The sequence below is a fragment of the Eurypyga helias genome, unplaced genomic scaffold, assembly GCF_000690775.1.
Source record: "Eurypyga helias isolate BGI_N326 unplaced genomic scaffold, ASM69077v1 scaffold29117, whole genome shotgun sequence".
In the NCBI taxonomy this organism is placed as follows: domain Eukaryota; kingdom Metazoa; phylum Chordata; class Aves; order Eurypygiformes; family Eurypygidae; genus Eurypyga; species Eurypyga helias.
In genome coordinates this window covers 18,694-38,079 of record NW_010262975.1, presented here as the reverse complement: position 1 = coordinate 38,079, position 19,386 = coordinate 18,694, and the positions used below count along the sequence as shown (strand labels likewise).

At 42.0% G+C, this 19,386-nt stretch overlaps 1 protein-coding gene across 1 annotated transcript; it reads left to right on the top strand.

Moving 5' to 3' along the window:
• Positions 1-330: 330 nt before the first annotated feature.
• On the top strand, positions 331-18,372 carry LOC104512791 (laminin subunit alpha-3-like; the record flags this gene model as incomplete). Its single annotated transcript, XM_010155902.1, has 21 exons — positions 331-473; positions 1,532-1,708; positions 2,799-2,950; positions 3,037-3,199; positions 3,683-3,816; positions 4,316-4,466; positions 5,235-5,354; positions 6,766-6,890; positions 7,234-7,354; positions 8,719-8,859; positions 9,592-9,722; positions 10,571-10,702; positions 12,315-12,459; positions 12,766-12,926; positions 13,348-13,537; positions 13,840-13,980; positions 15,016-15,175; positions 15,314-15,441; positions 17,512-17,605; positions 17,948-18,067; positions 18,257-18,372. Coding segments are annotated over 21 exons (2,945 nt in total), but the record flags the coding sequence as incomplete, so codon positions are not given.
• Between the last annotated feature and the right edge of the window lie 1,014 nt (positions 18,373-19,386).

The window sequence follows — 19,386 nt, the reverse complement described above, 5'->3', positions numbered from 1 at the left end:
GTTCAGGACCTTGCACTCGGCCTTGTATAATGTTAGAGAGCACATCCCTGTTTGTCCTATTTTTTTATTCTTTTTTTCTAGGCCTGAGTTTATCTAATACATTTTTAAAAGTGCTGATTCTGTCTGCCTTCACAGATACTTTTGACCAGAAATTCCAAGAGTACAATATCTGCTAGTTTCAGTAAGGGCTTCCTAATAGTGTTGGACTGATTATAAACAGTTCTGTCGTCACCCTGCTCGCTGCTTTCCTGATAATTGGGTAGTAATACCATATTTTTGCATGTTTTCCTCTTCGTTTCTATCACCAATAACTTTTTTCTTTGACTGCAGTAAAAAAATTGACCAACAAACTCCCAGATCTGTTCAGCAAGATCGAGAGTATCAACCAACAGCTGATGCCAATAAGCAACATCTCTGAGAATGTACACCGCATAAGAGAGCTGATTCAGCAGGCAAGAGATGCTGCAAATAAGGTCTGTCCTGAATATTGCATTCATGCTTGACCTCAGTGGTTTGGACACAGAGCAGTACTTTTGTTCCTCTTTATAAATCATTTTGTTGAAATGTCTATGAAATACCAGACAAATTTAATTCAACAGCACCACCCAGCACTTAAAGTAACTGTGATGATGGGAAGCATAATTTGTACATAAAAATGAGTGGGTGCAGTAGCATCCTGCTCCATCTTCCTCCCATAGAGTTTTTTTCTAGGGCATCTCTGCAATAATTACTTGTACGACAGCCTCTTTCCTTCTAAGGTATGTTTTGTTGGCTTTGGAAGCAGGGGTAGAGTTGGCCCTGCAGCTTGGGGGCAGGGCTCTCCACCTGTGCATTGCTGGTTGAACGCTGGCACCACCGAAAAACTTGTGTAGCCTTGTGCTGTCACGTCTCCAGCTGCCCCACCACGTTAGGAGCTGGCTACTGCAATCTTATTAGAAGCCTTTTTCTCCCATTTCAGCAACTGCTGTAGTTGCTCCAGGGAAAGCGTGGTCTCAGGTCCCTGCCAAACATCCCTGAGGTCACAACAAATAACCTACAGTAACAATGAGTAAGAGAAATCTGTGACCATGGTGTAAATAGCTGTTAGAGGACATGTCTTGGTTAACGTCAGAGGTGCACTATCGTTTCCAACAGACAGTCAAGTCCAGCTAAGTGAAACGTCAGGTTATGTATGTAGACATCTAAATAACGTATAGGCTTGCTCTTTAGAGATGCAGGGCACATCCTTCCCTGTTTGTGTGTTGAAGGCAACAATTACTTGACAGAGGCACGGTAAGGGTTTTCAAATTCATGTCTGGAGTGAAAAAGTGCTGTGTTAAGTGATAAGTATTGATAATACACAACGCGGTGTTATCCAGTCTCTTTCCTAATCATAGTGTTGGTAGAATTGGAGTCTAAATTCGTAGAAATCAATGGCTGTACATGACTAGGATATGTAATAGGTTACTTTGCAATAAAACACAACAGTGAAGTAAGTAGGAGTAGTATCAACAGACAATCATAAAGTACTGAATTTTGTTTTTCTTAACAGGTTGCTATTCCTATGAGGTTCAACGGCAGCTCTGGTGTAGAGGTTCGACCTCCGAGCAACCTTGAAGATCTGAAAGGCTATACCTCACTTTCTTTCTTTCTCCAAAGACCTCAGACAAAATTAGACACTACCCAGAGAGCATCAAATAAGTTTGTGCTGTACCTGGGTAATAAAGATGTAGGTATATTTTGAGATTTAATATGATTTGTAGAACAGACAAACGCTTTGAGAAACGGATGGCAGATGATTTATTTTGACTGAAGTTGGCCCGTTTCTTTATAATTGCCCTTATGTGGTGGCAGAAGTGTTTTTGTGAAGAGTAGTTCATTCCTCCACCGGCAGAGTAACCTGTTGGGTCGCTGACTGCTTTGCCCTTTGATGCTTTGCTGTTTTGCTCCTTTGGAAGTTACTTCTGTCATGGATACCATCGTACAGTCTTTGACAGAAGTGTCAGGTTCTGCAGCAGTCAGCACGAACTCAGCCCAACTCCTGCCTCAGATCTTTGACTCTTTTCACAGTATAAGTCACTGAGTTTCTCTGGTTTTTAAAAAAAAAAAAAAGTGATCATTTCAGTTTTAAAATTCAGTCCCTCAGCTCTCAGTTTCTTTCTCTTCTGAATATGCAGAACGGTAGAGACCTGCTTTTGCATTCAGGCTTGCTCAAGCACCATCAAACGTTTTAAAATTTTCCTGCATGCGGTTCCTAACACTGGAGTTTACCTTTCTGTCCCCTGAATATCTGGCCGGGATATCTGTTGACAGCATTTTATTTGTTATTTGTGAAATACAGTATGGTGGAGAAATAAAATGTGAATTGGTTGGGGAAATGACTGCTTCCAGTCACCTCAGTAGGAACCATTGTCCTTGACCGAGTGCTGTTCCAAACATCTTTTATTTCACAGGTGCTGAGTCTGATTTTTAGCAAAGGTATCATGTTTTTATGGCTTTAGCTGGGAGATGTTACATATGTGAAAATTTTGTTAGCTACTACTGTTATGAAAATAAAAAGCCATACATGAGTCTTCAATTAATTTATAACTATATTTGCTGAATCTGTGCAACACATGATTCATTCAGTCAGTGCAACATATAAGATTGCAATTTTTTCTTCCCAGAACTGATAAAATTAATAAAAAATCTCATCATTAGGTGGGCGGATTTCTTATGACTCATGCACAGTAGGATGAGGTCTCTGAGAAAGTGCTGCTGTATTTTACCTTCATTAACATCAATCATTTATTAATGATTATTTGGTTTGCTATTCTTAGGCTTCCAAGGACTATATTGGTATGGCTGTGAAAGGTGGCCACCTCACTTGTGTCTATAACCTGGGAGACGGTGATGTAGAAATTGATGTGCAGCCATTTGTGACTCAAAGCGAAGCAGAGGAAGCCGTTATGGATCAAGTGAAGTTTGAAAGGTACAACATCCGCAGTGCACAACGGGTTTTTCTAACACCTTTTATTAGTGCAATGTGATATTTTTGCCTGCCTGTTTTGGTTTTAGGATTTACCAGTATGTAAAGCTGAATTACATCAAGGCAGCAACATCAACTTCTCCAGAGTATGGAAGCCCTGTGACTGCAAGCAGTGGAGGCAGTGACACTCTCCTAAACCTTGATCCCAGCACTGTCGTCTTTTATGTTGGAGGATACCCATCAGACTTTAGGGTACGAAATGTTGCTTGGTGTTTTAAAGAGATTTCTGTGTTAATCATTCTGTTGTTCTTACAAGTGAAGATCGGAACTAGCAGTCTTTCAAAGGCTGTGTAAAAGTTTATCCATGTCAGTAGGAATAGATGGGAAGCCAGGAGCTGCTGCTTCCTCCAGAAGCTGCCTGGCTCATGGTATGACAGAACTCAAGATGGGAGCGTGATGATATTTCATCTGCTGAGGACAGCATGAAACCTGTCCAGCTCTGCTAAGTACTATTCCTAATCCATCCATATGACTCTGCTTTAAATTGTGCTGCAGTACTCCTGGGGTGATATCAGATGGTTTGAATGTTACATACAAAGATAAAATAATTTTATGATATTTAGAATGTCATGTTCTGTGTCATTAATTTTTGCAGTAAGTCTTAGCAGTCACATGACAATGTCAAATTTTGTCAGCTGATGTTGACGGAATGTATTTGACGACACTATTTTGCAGCCTCCACGTAAGCTAGACTATCCTGGTTATGAAGGCTGCATTGAATTAGACAACCTCAACGAGCATATTGTCAGCCTTTACAACTTCAAGAGGACATTTAATCTCAATACTACTGAAGTGCAACCCTGCAGAAGGTATGATCTAAACACAGACGTGCTTCACAGTTCTGTGATTTTATCCTTACGAATCCATGTCTTTTCACATCCAGAAGGATAACCGCTGTGGCTAAACTGCTGATTTTTTCCTAACTCTTGTTCATAACTACATTTCTTAGAGCAAATCCTCAGCATTGGCATGATTCACTTCTATGGCAGTCTCAATCCACTGGCTGACAGTTTAAGCGTTACAGTACACAGACACAATTCATGGACTGATGTATTCAGCTCCTTTATAAAGTAAATACTACATTAGGTGCAAAAAAGTCAGTCACTAATTATTTGTTCTCTAAAGACCATATGCGAATCCCTATGTAGAAGTCAGTGGGTTTCTTTTTACTCAGGTTAGATCAGAATTTGGCCCTATTAGCGGCCCTGTAACACATGCTTTAATTTAAGCTTTTAAAATGACAGTAAGTCCATGGGATAATAGTTTTTTGCTCTCCTAATTCACATCTGTGACACTGGATTATTACAGGTATAAAGAAGAGACTGACCAAAGCTATTTTGAAGGCACTGGTTATGCCAGTGTCAAATTGAAGGAATCGAACACCCACAGCCAAGTACGCTACGAGCAGACGATTGAGACTACTGCAGATGAAGGCATTGTGTTTTTTGCAGCAAAGGAGGTAATTTATGGAATGCTTCTGTCTGATTTGTGGTCCAAGAACATTTTGAAGAAACTTTGCTTACTCAAGAAAGTGTTAGATTTAGTAAGGAAATGTCTTAAAGGTGTTATTTTTGTCCATGTGGCAGACAGTGAATCCTGCTGTTGTGTTTAATGTCATATGGCTTAGTTTTAGGTTTTGTCAGGGATGAGAAAAATATCATTCCAAGTAGCTCCTCCGTTGGGCCATGCAGAGAACTTGGAAATGGGGTGGGCAGGGAGGATGTAATTTGAATCAGACCAATTTTGAAATACTGAAACCCTCCAAAAGATGAAGTGCGTGCTTCCCAAATCTAGATGTGGGTGGTAACAGGGTGAGGAAGAATTTAGGAAGTGATGCGGTGATTTATATCTGTAAAAGCTGCTCAAAACAGCAGTGATGCTACTTACCTAATAATGCTGTAGGTATGTTTGCAATCACTGTGACATGTTCTGGGTAATTTCTCAATGCTGTGGAAAGTCAGTTGACATCTTGAAATGACAAGAAGTCCTCTAGGGATTTGGAGAATATGCCTGGAGCTGATACCAGATCTGTTTATAACAGTTTATTGTAATTATGGTGGTTGTTATAATAAGTCTTAGTCTGCTTTGTGTCATCTTTTCCCCAAAAAGCTTTATTGAAGCAACCAGATAGCTTCATTCAAATGATTCACATGACAGTGAAATATATATTAAATGCTGGCAGTTTAATTGTGGTGGTGTTTCATTTTTTTGGTTTTTTTTACTGCAGGATCAGTTCATCAGTGTGCTCATCAAAGATGGTCATACGGTTTTTAAATACAAAGTTGGCTCTGAGCTTCCAAAAGAAATAGAAACCAATGCAACTGTAAATGATGGAACATATAAGCAAGTATGTAATTTTACACAATTGAATGATCATTATTTGTAAAAATACACATTAGCTGAAGCTAGACTTACTGCTGTAAATCATAGAATCATAGAATCATAGAATGGTTAGGGTTGGAAGGGACCTTAAAGACCATCTAGTTCCAACCCCCCTGCCATGGGCAGGGACACCTTGCACTAGACCAGGTTGCTCAAAGCCTCATCCAGCCTGGCCTTGAACACTTCCAGGGATGGGGCATCCACAGCTTCTCTGGGCAACCTGTTCCAGTGCCTCACGACCCTCTCTGTGAAGAATTTCTTCCTGACATCTAATCTAAACCTCCCTGATTTCAATTTATACCCATTACCCCTTGTGCTATCACTACAGGCTCTTGTAATAAGTCCTCTCCCAGTACCCTTGTAGGCCCCCTTCAGATACTGGAAAGCTGCAATGAGGTCTTCTCGGAGCCTCCTCTTCTCCAGGCTGAACAAGCCCAACTCTCTCAGCCTGTCCCCATAGCAGAGGTGCTCCAGCCCTCTGAGCATCTTCGTGGCCCTCCTCTGGACTCGCTCCAAGTGGTTGTGACATTTTTCCTTTCGTGTTGAGGGGGTCAAGCTGTTGGGGATTAGTTTGGACATGGGAAAATTAATCTTCCTACCGTCTTGCTTTCCTGTGAGTTCAGTTTTAACAGAAAAACCACCAAAGAAAAAGCCTCTTTGACAGAGCATTGCTTCATTCAGGGCAAGCTGTGCACATTGCAATTTTTAACATTATTTTAATGCCTAGACTAGTGTTTTCACCACCTAAGGGTTTATTTCTTCAGGCCAGGCTGATCTTTACAAAGATTACTTTCTTGTAGTCTTCTTGTTGTTGCTTCTCTACTTAGCTTCAGTCTGGCTGTTCTGTAGCGCTACTACAGAGAAATGGTAAAGGCATTGTTAAAACCTTCGACTGCCATGTTGATTCATTCTCACTTTTCTCCTTTACTGCATCTCCAACTAACTAGTGTGGGTGGCAGGGTCTGCTTGAGGGATTCTTTGTGCTGTACCGGGTCAAGTTGCCTCCAGCCGGCTGACTGACCTGGTCTTTGTATCAGGCAGCAGCTCCTGAATCTTCACCTGCAAACAGAAGGCAGTATCTGAATGTTAGGTGAGGTGTATTTCTAGGGCTGTCATCCGTAGGAGAACAACACCTCACCTTGCATTTGGATAGTAGAGCATTTACCTTAGGTGTTTCCTTTGGCTACGTGTCCAAATTTTGCAAATTACTTTTGAACTACTGCAGTTACTCTGGATTTAAGGCACTAGTAAACAAGAGGAGGGGTGAAAAAAAAAACCCCACAGCATTGTGTCCTGCTCTGTGGGAGCACTGTTAATCTCCTAGGAGATTTTTCTGTCTGCTGAGTGAAACAATTCTCATTATTCTCCTATTTCAGATTCATTTGGTGCTTGCCCGAAGTAAGAATACTGTTCATGTCAGTCCTGATATTAAAGCCAACATAAAAGTCTTCCTTTTCACAAAGTACTATCTAGGTGGAATTCCACCTTCTCTACGGAAACGGTGAGTAACTGTAAGAAGACTGTAATACACAGGCTGTGTATGGAAACACAATCTAAACTCTTTCCTTAGGCAATTTCTTTCACACTCTGTATCGGGCGCTTTATCTGGTATGAAAATAACCCGTGTATAGCACATTATCATAATCTGTGATTTTTTGGGATCTTCATTGGGGTTTATCCTGGAGATTGGGTTTGATAGCATGAAGTATGTGTGTGCCAGAAAGATGGCTCTTGTTCTGTTTTCCTACTTCTTACATTGCCAGCATTTACAGGCTACTGTACTGGTGTGTGCTTTGAAATACCGGGCTACTGAACTCTTTTTTCCTTCCACTCCCTGAAACCAGCTTTAATATATCCACACGTCCATTCCGGGGCTGCATGAAGAACGTGAAAAACCCTAACACTGCGTCTGTTATTTTTGACGAGACTGTTGGTGTCAGCAAGAAATGTTCAGATGACTGGAAGGTAACTAACAAAGTTCCTTGAAAAGCTCTGCTGGATTTCAGAGTCTGGTTTGTCTAGAAGTCCTGGACCATTGTGTTTTACTTGGGTCAAAAATTACATCTGGATAACATGTGGTGATAATAGAAGAAACTGGACTTGATATGAAGATATGGAAGAAAGGAGGCTCTGCCCCTACTATGATACCTTGCTCCAGCACACAGTCCACCTTCTTAATTAGTACTGTGTACAACTGAGAATTCATATTTACCATGTAAACTTGTTGGCTTCCAGTTGCTGTTATTGATTAGGCCAGAATACATAGTTAATTAATACTACTCAGGATCTTTCTTCCCACCAAGGTGCTTACGCTTCCTAGTTAAATGACCTCTCAACCTTTTTTCTTGAAAGACCTAAGCAGACTCTACTTCCACTGAGGTCCCTCCTTGTTGGGCTATTGCTCCACTTATCTGAATGTTCGATAATTAATTTTCTGTGCACCCTTGAGTTTTGCCACGTTCATTTTAAAACGAGACAACGTAGTGTTTCACCAATACTGCATAGAGGGCTGAAAACTACCCTTCTGCTTCTACACAGTGCTGCTCACGTGTTGCATCATCCCATCTGCCCTTTCATCATCCCATCTGCCCTTTCGACTGTGGCATTGCACTGAAAGTTTGTGCTCTCTTGCTTTCCTTTTGTGGCATCTAAACCTTTCACAGAGAAATGTCTTTGCAGGTCGTTTCCTTGCACAGAGGATCTAACCTTCATCCTCTGCCTGTATCTGTATGACATCTCACATATTAAAACCTGTTTTGCTCAAAAAGGCCCAGGTATATATATGAGTCTGTCCTGTGACTCACACTGTTTCAGTTATGTAGCTCCTCTGCGCAGCTCCATGCTTACAAACCATAGAATCACAGAATGGTTAGGGTTGGAAGGGACCTTAAAGATCATCTAGTTCCAACCCCCCCTGCCATGGGCAGGGATAGAATGGTTTGGGCTGGAAGGTACTTTAGTGGCCAACTAGCCCATCACGCCTGCCATGAGCAGCGACATCTATGACTCCAGCTGCTCACTTTTGTGTCCCCAGATGTGAAAAACTTTCAAAGCCACCATGTCAATGCAGAGAGTAGCTGGAGATGAACAGTTCATTGTGCTCAGCAAGCCTTGTCTCCCTTTAGAGTTTCTCAGATCATAGTTAATACTGGTGAAACCAATTTGGTCGGGTTGTACTGTACTGAAATAATTGTATTTTCAGTTTGCCTCGTGCTTGGTTTTGACTGGAGTTGGTCCCAATTATGTCGAGTAGGGCTGCTGTTGTCCCATGTTGCCATTTCTGCTGATTAAAAGGGAAATCACTGAAAGCATTCTTCTCTCTCTCTCAGCTCATCAGATCTGCAGCTTTCTCCAAGAAGGGAACACTGAGCCTGAGTGCGGCGGGTTTCCCATTTCCCAAGGATTTCCAGGTTGCCTTTGGCTTTCAGACCATGGCATCAATTGGAACGCTCTTAAATTACAATCTATGGGTATGAAACACGTTCATTGTTGAACATGTGATTGGTTTTATTTCTGGATCAGTCATGTCTGTCTGTGACTCTTGTCAGTTTGACATCAGTTTGTGTTCTAAGTCTTGTGTAGATTCCTGTATTTTAAGGCAAGGAATGGCTATTATAGTCATCTTTTGAACATGGCATCTTGCATGTCATAGGCCAGAGAAATGTATCCTGGCAATTTCTTCACTCAACCAACTAGTTCGACGAATAACTGACCTTTGAAGTTGAGCCTTCTGCAGAGTGGCTCGTGCACTGTAACACCACCATCCCAGTAAGGTAACAGATGTCTAAACAGCTGTCTGGAAATTTTCTCAGGAAAAACTGGCCTTCTGCCCAAGCAGAAAAGGGGCTGATTTTGGCTGTGTTCCCTCAGAGGTTCAAGCAGAGGCCTGTTCTTGGTGGCTGAAGGGGTTAAGTGAGTGCACACCAGCCATTTGAGAAGTGGAGAACTGAAACCTGGTTTTTTAATGAAAATATTTTTAAACAAGTACTTTAAATATCTGTTTGGTATTCAGACTGCAGAGATATTTTAAAACAGGAACTACACTAATGGCATAATAGTGGGTACTAGATGACTGAGAAACGCGGTTTTTGTGTAGGAAAATTTCTTTCCCACAAGATACCACTGAGAGCTGTATTAATGGCAATATCAAGAACTCAAGGCACCTACATTTACCTGATCATTTTGTGGGTTTCTTTTTATAGCCTAATATTCTTACCATCTTTCTGAGACCTGGCTTTGTAATTGCAAAGATGGGAGAGACGGAAATCAAACTGGAAAAGAAATACGAAGATGGGTCAATGCATTATGTGACAGTAATAAAAACAGACAACACGTGAGTCCGGTGCTTTATCTCATTCTTCTATGTTGTGGCTGGAGAAAGAAGATAAAAATGTTGTGTGACTTGTCCTCTGGGTACGCAGCTAAAAATGGCCTCTGCTAGCAAAGGGTACAGAGAGAGCGGAGCAAAAGGAGATTCTTGGTCTGTGAATGCGCACGTCCGTACCTGTGACGTTTCAGCTGTACGCCACTGTGCATGTCCTTATAGATGGTGTGAGTTTTGACTGCTCATCAAGCTGGAGCTTTGGAGCTCATCCCCTTCCCACAGCCTTTGCATATGTCACTGTAAAATCAGAGCGTACAGGCCCAGGGAGGAAGCTAACATTGTGTCTGTTGTTTTCCATAATGACCTGTTACGTGGATGTCAGAAGAAACGCTTTACTGAAAAGCTCCTAAATCATACTGATTTCTGTGGAACACATAAAATGACATGTTAAAGTGGAAAGTTTTGAATGATTGGCTGTAGCTTTGGGTAATTATAACTTAATGTTACCTGTCGTAGCTGTTGCTAACGTGTCAAGTGAACCGTTTCGACACAGAGGATGAAATCCTGTCCCGTAGTTGTCAATGAGAGTTTTTTTGTGAATTTTAATTGACCAGCATTTCTCTGTAGGACTGAAATGCTAGCTTCAACTCTCTCTCAATATCTGCTGCCGAAAAGCAGAGCAGTGTCATAGCAGTCAGTGAGCACATAGTGGAAAAAATCTCAGAAGTAAGCTAACAAAGCTCTTGCATAATTACAGTGTAGCAAGAAAACATATCTGTCAAATGGTTTTTATATTTCATTTAGGTTCATAACTGTTTCTTTAGCTTTCATGCTTATGTTTATTCACTTTGTTTCAGAGTACGGCTGCTGGTTGATGATGGGTCATCATCAGCATCAATTGACTCTGCCAGAGCACAGGCGTTAGTCGAACCTATAAAATTTGGTGGAGATAATTTTGAAGGCTGCATCTCAAACATCTTTATAAAAAGGTATTTTGCCTAGAAAGAATTTTTTTTCATGTGTTTTGGTCTGTTTTCCTTCTTTAACCCCATTAAATCACTTTTTTGCTAAATTGCTGTTCTTCTACAAGCACGAAGCCTCCATGAATGCATAACTTTGCTGCCCCCAAATATTCTTTCATTGAGGTAGATTATACATGGTATCAAGTTTTAATTAAATCTGCTGTTCAGACATAATGGAATTTTGTTCTGGATCATACCTGTTTAGTAATCTTTTAATCAAAGAATGAACTCAACATAGTGGATTGGAAGTCTCCCAACAAAGCATTCAAAAAGATCTGGTAGACTGGATCATTACAGCTGCACAGGGAGCCAGGAAATAAAAAAGCAAAGTTTACCAACAGAACCCAAACAGTTACACAGACAAATGAGAGCATATGTATGGTAATCATGTGCCTGATTTATGTGGTCTCTTTGTTCACATTTGTCTGGTTATTAGAGACCGCTTACAGGCAAAGTTTAGGAGAAAAATTGTGCATAAATATGTTCTTTAAAGAGAAGCATTCCTTAAGTCACAAAGTGATGTCCCAGTGGGGCTTTGTTTTAGCTAAGTTTTGATGAATATGCATACATGTAGTTTACAAAAAAAATAGTGTCTTTTGATTTTTGTTGTCTAAGAATCACGGAATGGTTTGGGTTGGAAGGGACCTTAAAGACCATCCAGTTCCAACCCCCCTGCCATGGGCAGGGACACCTTCCACTAGATGACATTGCTCCAGTTATATCTTCATTTAAAGCACTGCAAGACAAGGAAGTAATCTGTATATAAAGCTCCCCATCAGAAAACAAATTTAGAAAATTGCTTTTAGTGTAAAAATAGATGGAGAAGTAACACTGTAGCTAGTCCGTTCAAGTGAATGGAGAACTGGACCAGAATTGAGGAAGTTCAGGTTCTATTCCCAGCTCTACCACTCTTCTCACAGAAAACCAGGGGCCTGGACCTTTATTGCTTTCTCTACTTGTGCAGTGTTTTGTAATTTGCTGATTAGACGTGCTGTGTACAACTCATGAAATGACAGTATTCCTTTATATTGTTCTTTATACACACAGGAAATTGATTTTGACAGTCTTTCTGATAATTTGGCTATAATACTAAAGCTACCTATTAAGTTGTGATGGGTTCATTAGAACATCTTATTTAAGGAGAGGGTGAGTCATTGAGTTAATGGGACCTGATGTTGCCATATTTTCTTGATCTGCCACTGGTTATGCATAATTAACCAGCAAAGTTTTGTAGTCTGATCCAGAAGTCTTATTCAGTCAAGGCTGCTCTCATTATCCCTCTTTTTTTTTCAATGGCAATGTATTTTGGGGTTTTTTTTAAATAGATAGCTTTTAGCAAGAAGAGATGAGAACCATACATCAGAGTATTTTCATAGCCAAAAAAACTGGGCAGAACCAGGACAAATACGAATACTTTTTACAGCACTGAACATTTGTCATCGAAAAATAAAAATCGGTACTTTAGCGTCAGGTCACTGGGAAATCTGTTTTGCACAGAACACAGTTTCACAATATGTTGCTGATTATGCTGAAGAAAAGGAATGCTGTGTCACAGCTCTTACTGCTTTCATCACTCTAGGGCAGGTCAGCTCCCTGAGGTTCAAAATCTCGTTAATTATACTGCCAAGACCGGTGTATCCCTCGGAGCTTGCCGCATATACGAGAAGCTTGAACCAATGCTGCTGAAGGAATTTAAAAATCCTCTCAGGTTTAGGATGCTCAAGGTAGGATTATTTTTTCTGTCACCCTCGCTCCATGTTGATGCCAAGGCTTTGTCTGCGCAGCCATGGTTTGTAGAACTGAGCTTTAGATGTTGTTATTTTCCTTCCAACTCACATCTGAAATAAGTTCTTTCTGTGGTGAAGTTCCACGCTAAACCCATACCTGTCCAGAATGACAAGAGCTTCTGTGTCATTGAGAGAAGGCTGCTGACTGCCTCGGGTGGGAACTCCTAAAGGTGTAGATTGAAATGTGGGGTTTTTTTCATGTGCGTGCATAGGAAGTGTTTTGATTCTGACTTCCCGGTACAGGATGAAAAATACCTTGATTATTTGAAAGCTGCTAAAGTGCAAAACCACCAAAACCACACTTTACCAACTCGGTTCAGTGTCAGCAGTGAAGCGTATCTCCTTGGGAACACCCCCAACAGTTTCATATCCTACAGGTTTTCTCCACCGCCATCTACAGACAGGTAATACACATGTTCTCTGCTCTTTTCCTAACGCTGAATTGTCAAAGCTGCTTGAATCTCCGGGTGCTAGGCGTTAGGATTTTCTTCTTGCTTATGTCTCGGGGCATAACAGAAGAGTGGCTCAAAAGGTTCAGGCTTTTATTTTTTTTTCCCCTGTGCTAACATTTACCCAAACTGAGTAGATGATGTAGTTGACTTGGATGTGGTGGACAATTACGGTGCATATTGATGCCAAGTCCTAAGCCTATGTCAACTTTCATTTACGCTCAGAAGCGCAGGCAGTGTAGAACAACATGACTCCACCCAAAAGCTATTCTGCATTTCACAAATGGAGTTTCACTGGCTTTTTTCTGGAGAACAGCAAGAATACAACTACTAATAAAACTGACCTATAGGTGAATATGCTTACTTCCCGCTACAGGTTACATTTTTCTGTAGATGTACGGACTCAGTCATCAAGAGGATTGATAGTTTTCATGGAGGAAAAGTCTGAGGGTTCCTATATGGCTCTCCACATTTCGAAAGGACGTTTTGTCTTTACACTTGTCTCCGGCGGAAAACGAGTCAAAATCAAAAGCAGTATCAAATACAACGATGGGCAGTGGCACACTGTAAGTAGTATGGCACAGGAATCATGGTGAAACCACAGGTAGCCTTCAGCAGGCACAATCTATCGAATTTTTAAGGTATTAGAAATTTTATTTTGGTTTTCTGAAGTTAACTCCTATGCCTGCAAGTTCACATGGTTGACAGGTGTCTGTTAGGAGAGAGGTTATGGAGACTGACGGGCCCTGCGTGTTATTTTCAGTTTAAGCATTTCAACAATATGGTGTTTAAGTTAAAGAAAAAAAAAAATCCATGTTTTTCATTGGCCTTGGGGTTTTTCATTCTCTTATGTTTGCATCCTGCAAAGGTGGTCTTCAGCACAGATGGGAAGACTGCCCGCCTTCTTGTTGATGGTCTAAGGGCCCAGCATGGAAGATTAGCAACAAATTCGGCCATCAGCATTAAGCCACCGATCTATGTGGGAGGGCTGCCATCACTGAAAAGACAGGTAAATAGTTGACACATCCACCCCTCCCCCCCGCACGCTCCCCATGCTGCACTAATTACATGTGAAAGTGTCAATATGCAGGATTTCCATGCTGAAAAGGTTTAGGGGATATTTCCAGGCACCGAGTGAGCACCATCTGTGACTGGTGTTTGCAGTTGTTCATTACAGACCTTTTTCCTCACCTGTTCACACAGCTTTCACATGGACCCGTATCTTCCACATGTGTTGCTGAGACACTGATGACAACCATGGACTGTTTTCATATTTATTCTTTAAAAAATAGAAAGACCAAAATCAAATTTATAATTCCAGGAATTCCCTTTCCCCGCAGAATATTTACCTCCGTGGGCTAAGCGATAATCTGTAGAGAAGCAAAGCAATCTTTCTTATTAAGGAATTATAAATGTAGAACTGGATTTTAATCTGAAATATATGTGGCCCTATTACTTTAAAAATTGGACAATTAATGATGCAGGGCGTTTTATAAAATCAGATTTAAACCAACAGTCTCTTGGGAAGGGTGTCCTTGAGATTTCACGACTCCTGTAGTGCTGTCTTTTTGATACGTAGAATCCTACCATAACAGCATGGTTTGGGTTGGAAGGGACCTTAAAGACCATCCAGTTCCAACCCCCCTGCCATGGGCAGGGACACCTGCCACTAGACCAGGTTGCTCAAAGCCTCATCCAGCCTGGCCTTGAACACTTCCAGGGATGGGGCATCCACAGTTTCTCTGGGCAACCTGTTCCGGTGCTTCACCAATCTCATACTGAAGAATTTCTTCATCACTGGGAAGTATCTGTTCTGCAAGAAGAATTACATTAACTCGAAATCAGCTGTTACTTTCACATTTTAAGCTCTTTTTTTTTTTTTAATTTTTGAATACCTCTTCAGTGCATCAGAGACGGGTTTTGGGTGCCTTTAGTGCCAGTTGGCTTTCTTCAGTCAAACGATACAAAAGAATTAGTGGGTATTCTTACTAAAAAAAAAAATGCCATCATGCTTTAGTATTGATGTTTTGGAATATGCTTTCAGAATATACCAACGAACAGTTTCAAGGGATGCCTGAGGAATTTTAAGATGAATGGAAAAGTCATGAACACACCTCAGCAAATCAATGGCGTACTTCCATGTCTGGATGTTCCCATAGACACGGGGATTTATTTCTTTAATGAAGGAGGATATATCACCTTTGGTAAGCTGTGTAGAGATTGTGCTCTATAGAATTATGACTTAAGTGTATATGTGTAATTAATTATTTATTTATTTTTCTTGGTGGTTTTCCAGTTATCCCCTATGATCATTCCTCTACCCGCTGTTTAATTCTCCACAGGTAATTTGCTGATGGGCTTGGATTTTAGGATTGTATTTACCATTCGACCAAGGAGTTCGACAGGTATACTCCTCCATGCTGGAAGCAAGCGAGACAACTACTTGACTATTTACATGGCAGGAGGAAAGGTAAGTAGAGGCCGTGATTCCCTGCACTGCCCTCATCCGGCAGGGGTTATTCTGGCCTTGAACTCTGGACTTGCGCGTTACAACATCTGTCTGTAGGTATAACATTAACAAGCTCTTCAGAGTTGTTTAAAACCATCCCCTGGAAAACTGAGGCTTTGAACCATCTTTGTGTCTGTGTTAGTGATTTCCAGTGTGTGCACACTAGCTTGCACATGCTTTACAGTGGTCAGCAGTAGGGAACAGTTTTCATTTTCTCAGGCTCCTGAGCCTTTGCAAAAACCCACTGGGGTTTTGGCCAGGGGCTACAGAACTGCATGGCTTATTCCCTCTCCTCCGTCAGTCATCGTGTGGCTGTACTGATGCAGCTCCCTAGGCACTTCCATTATAGACCTTGAGCAGTCTTGCTTTGTGTTGGCATCTCCTCTAGTTGATGGGTGTCTCATGGTGAGGATTGATGGCACTGTTGCCTTTCCGTAGTGGTTGCGGCTGGAGAGACATGGAATAAAAAGAATCATAGAATCATAGAATGGTTTGGGTTGGAAGGGACCTTAAAGATCATCTAGTTCCAAGCCCCCTGCCATGGGCAGGGACACCTTCCACTAGACCAGGTTGCTCAAAGCCTCATCCAGCCTGGCCTTGAACACTTCCAGGGATGGGGCATCCACAGCTTCTCTGGGCAACCTGTTCCAGGGCCTCACCACCCTCTCTGGGAAGAACTTCTTCCTGATATCCAATCTAAGCCTCCCCACTTTCAATTTAAACCCATTACCCCTTGTCCTGTCACTACAGGCCCTTGTAAAAAGTCCCTCCCAGCTTCCTTGTAGCCCCTTCAGGTACTGGAAGGTGCTATAAGGTCTCCCCGGAGCCTTCTCTTCTCCAGGCTGAACAAGCCCAACTCTCTCAGCCTGTCCCCATAGCAGAGGTGCTCCAGCCCTCTGAGCATCTTTGTGGCCTCCTCTGGCGTCGCCTCAACCAGTCTATATCCTTCTGATGTTGAGGGCTCCACAGCTGGACGCAGCACTCCAGGTGGGGTCTCACCAGAGCAGAGTACAGGGGCAGAAGCACCTCCCTTGACCTGCTGGCCACACTTCTCTGGACACAGCCCAGGATATGATTGGCTGTGCTCCACAGAACCTGCTGTCTCATGGCATGTTTTAAACCAGTATGAGCCTACCTAACTCCAGAAAGCTCTTCTCTTCCCAAGAGAAAAAGTTAGGGAACTTGGTTTTGTTATTTATCTTTTTGTAATCCGTTTAGTTTCCCCCAGAACACTGACCCGGTTCAAGACACAACTAGCACGTGGAAGCAGGGGCATCAGCAGCTGGGGACTCCTTAAAGGGAAGTTTGACCCCTTTTCTCAGTGGTAACTTAGAGTAATGCTGGATTTCAGTGCGGACGGGATGCAACAGAAAGGAATAAAAGGTCCATGGGATGCCATCCATCAGCCTGATAGGAAGTGGACTCATTGTATCAGTTTCCCCACCCTTACAAAGTTTGTTGTAACGGTCACACTGAAAGAGAGTCTGAGAGGAAGATGTTGAAAAAAGAAAGAAGGCACCCACAGGGACTGAGAAGCAGGATGTGAGAAAGCACAAGCAGGTGCTTGTTGAAAACATCAGCGTAAACAGTCCGGCTGCAAGCTCTGTGAGTGAATTACGGGCAGCCCAATGTTGTGTGCAAGGCCAGAGAAACGTATTGCAGAGATTCCCTCAGGAGATGCCGAGCGTGCAGATGACTGCTTTGGGAAAGGAAAGAGAGGCCTAGTGGGAAAGACCTCGTCTCAGAGAGATTATGTCAAAAGAATTGACATAATTCTGTAGGATTGAGGGGGAGAGACAAAGGCATGTATTTATGTTTCTAAGATTTGTCAGATAACCTCTGCTGGGATTCTGTTAGGGAAATTTACTTTCCTCTTGGAGAGGATAATTTCTGAAATATGGGTACAGTGACTGTGACTCTTAAAGTGAGGTGAAACCCCGCCACCAGAAGTGCAGTAGGCTCCTTGAAGCACGGTGTTTTTCTGCTGCTCTTGTCTTTGCCGCAGTGACTTAAAAGATAACTTTTTCCCAGGTCATTGCTTCTGGAAATAGCGGTGTTGGAGAATTCCAGACGTCAGTCACACCTAAGCACCCTCTGTCAGATGGGCAGTGGCATACGATTGCAGGTACGTTGTACGTTCCAGTTCTTCCAAAACTTCAAAAGGACAGTGGGCACGGAGTCTTGCAGCTCCTGACTTCTATGAATGGTTTCACTTCCGTTTATTCCGAGAATGCTGTTTAGCACAAGGGCAGTGTCTTGTGTCAGTTCCAGGCTTTACGCAAGACAGGGTTTGGGGGCTGTATGTAGCCCCAGAGTACCTAGATGTGTCAGCCTGACTTGGGACTAACATAACATCTGATTCTCCTGTGAGTTAAACTTCCAGATGTGCTATTTAAAAATAATGCCACGTCTAGGGGATTCTTTAACAGGGTTGAGAAAAAGTACTCGTTTACCTGCTTCCTTGCAGTCTCTCAGAAGGAGAACACGGTGCAGCTAGAGGTGGGCACACAGAGTAACTCTACCACTGGACTTCCACCCTCTCCTCCCAGACGTGTGCATCAGCCACTCTACTTCGGCAACATTCCAGGTAATATTACTGCTGCTTTTTTTCTTTTTTTTTAAATGTCTTCTGGCTTTTTTCCTTTCCAAAACAAATGTCCTGTTCATGCATGTAGTCCTGCATCATTCTCTCTCTTTTGAAAGCCTTGCAAGGATTAATGTTCTTTCAAATAATTCTCATTTTATCAACTTAATCTTTCTTCCTTGTTTTTTGTAGCAAATTTGGACACACTGTGGCTTCCGGTTAAAGACCCGTTTTTTGGCTGTCTTCGGAATATTAACATCAATAACAAACACGTCTCCACCAGGAGAATTGCACAGGTTCACGGTGTAGTGAGTCTGCAAGGGTGCCCGGCGCAGTGACTTTGCCATTCCGGCCGTTGTGCACACACCAGGTTGGCTCTGCTGAGGTACCGCCTGAATTCATGCAACGCGGGTTCCTGTCGCTGATCTCTGCGTCACTGGCTTCACACTGGTTATTCGGAACAGCTGGTGAGCAAATGCGGCCTCTGGATGTGGACTGTGCCAAGGCAAACTGAAAGTATTTGCTTTGATAAACTCCCTTTTAAACGTTCTTGGTTTCCAAGGTCATCCCTTGTGCCTTTCGGAATATACGCAGAGAGTGTAATTGTATATACCCTGCTGGGCCCAATTCTGCTCTCGCCCACGACAGCAGGGACTTGAGTAACTCCATTGTCTTAATTTTGGAAATTTGCCTTAATGCTGGTCATCTTGAGAGCAAATTTGATCCACTAATATAAAGAATTTTATGAAAAACTATAAATCTCATCGGATTGATGTCTATACAGAAATGTACATTAATGTTTAAAGTAATAATAATAATATAAATGGAGTTTAAAGCACTTTAAGGAGTGAAACTTTGGGAGTTTGTTACAATGCTAGGAATTCTGGGGCCAAATAAATGCATTAAGTTCTTCAAACGAGAAAATGGATGGTTTGGTTATGTTAACCTGGTGTTTCTTCTGAGTGATTTTTACAGGCTGCTGCTATATCCTGCTTGCTTCATGCAAATATTTCTGTAGCTTTAAGAAGCTCATTTGCCTGAATAAGCAGGAGTCCATCACTTCTGCTTATTAGTATTTGGTCATGAAAGACCTGAGAAAAAAGGGTAATTTTCCTTGTAATCTTCAGAGTCAGAAAGTCTCCTCTGTAGGCTTTTTTTTTTTTCTGATTAAATGAAGAAAAGTTGTATTAGCAACAGCAGTTGCATGTGCTACAGTGACGTAGCATGAATTGCAGGACTAAGTCAGCAAAACTGTTATTCTCTGACACTCCAGTCTTTCCTTTGTACCTGCTTGTGACCCACGGGGGAGGGTGGGGGACCCA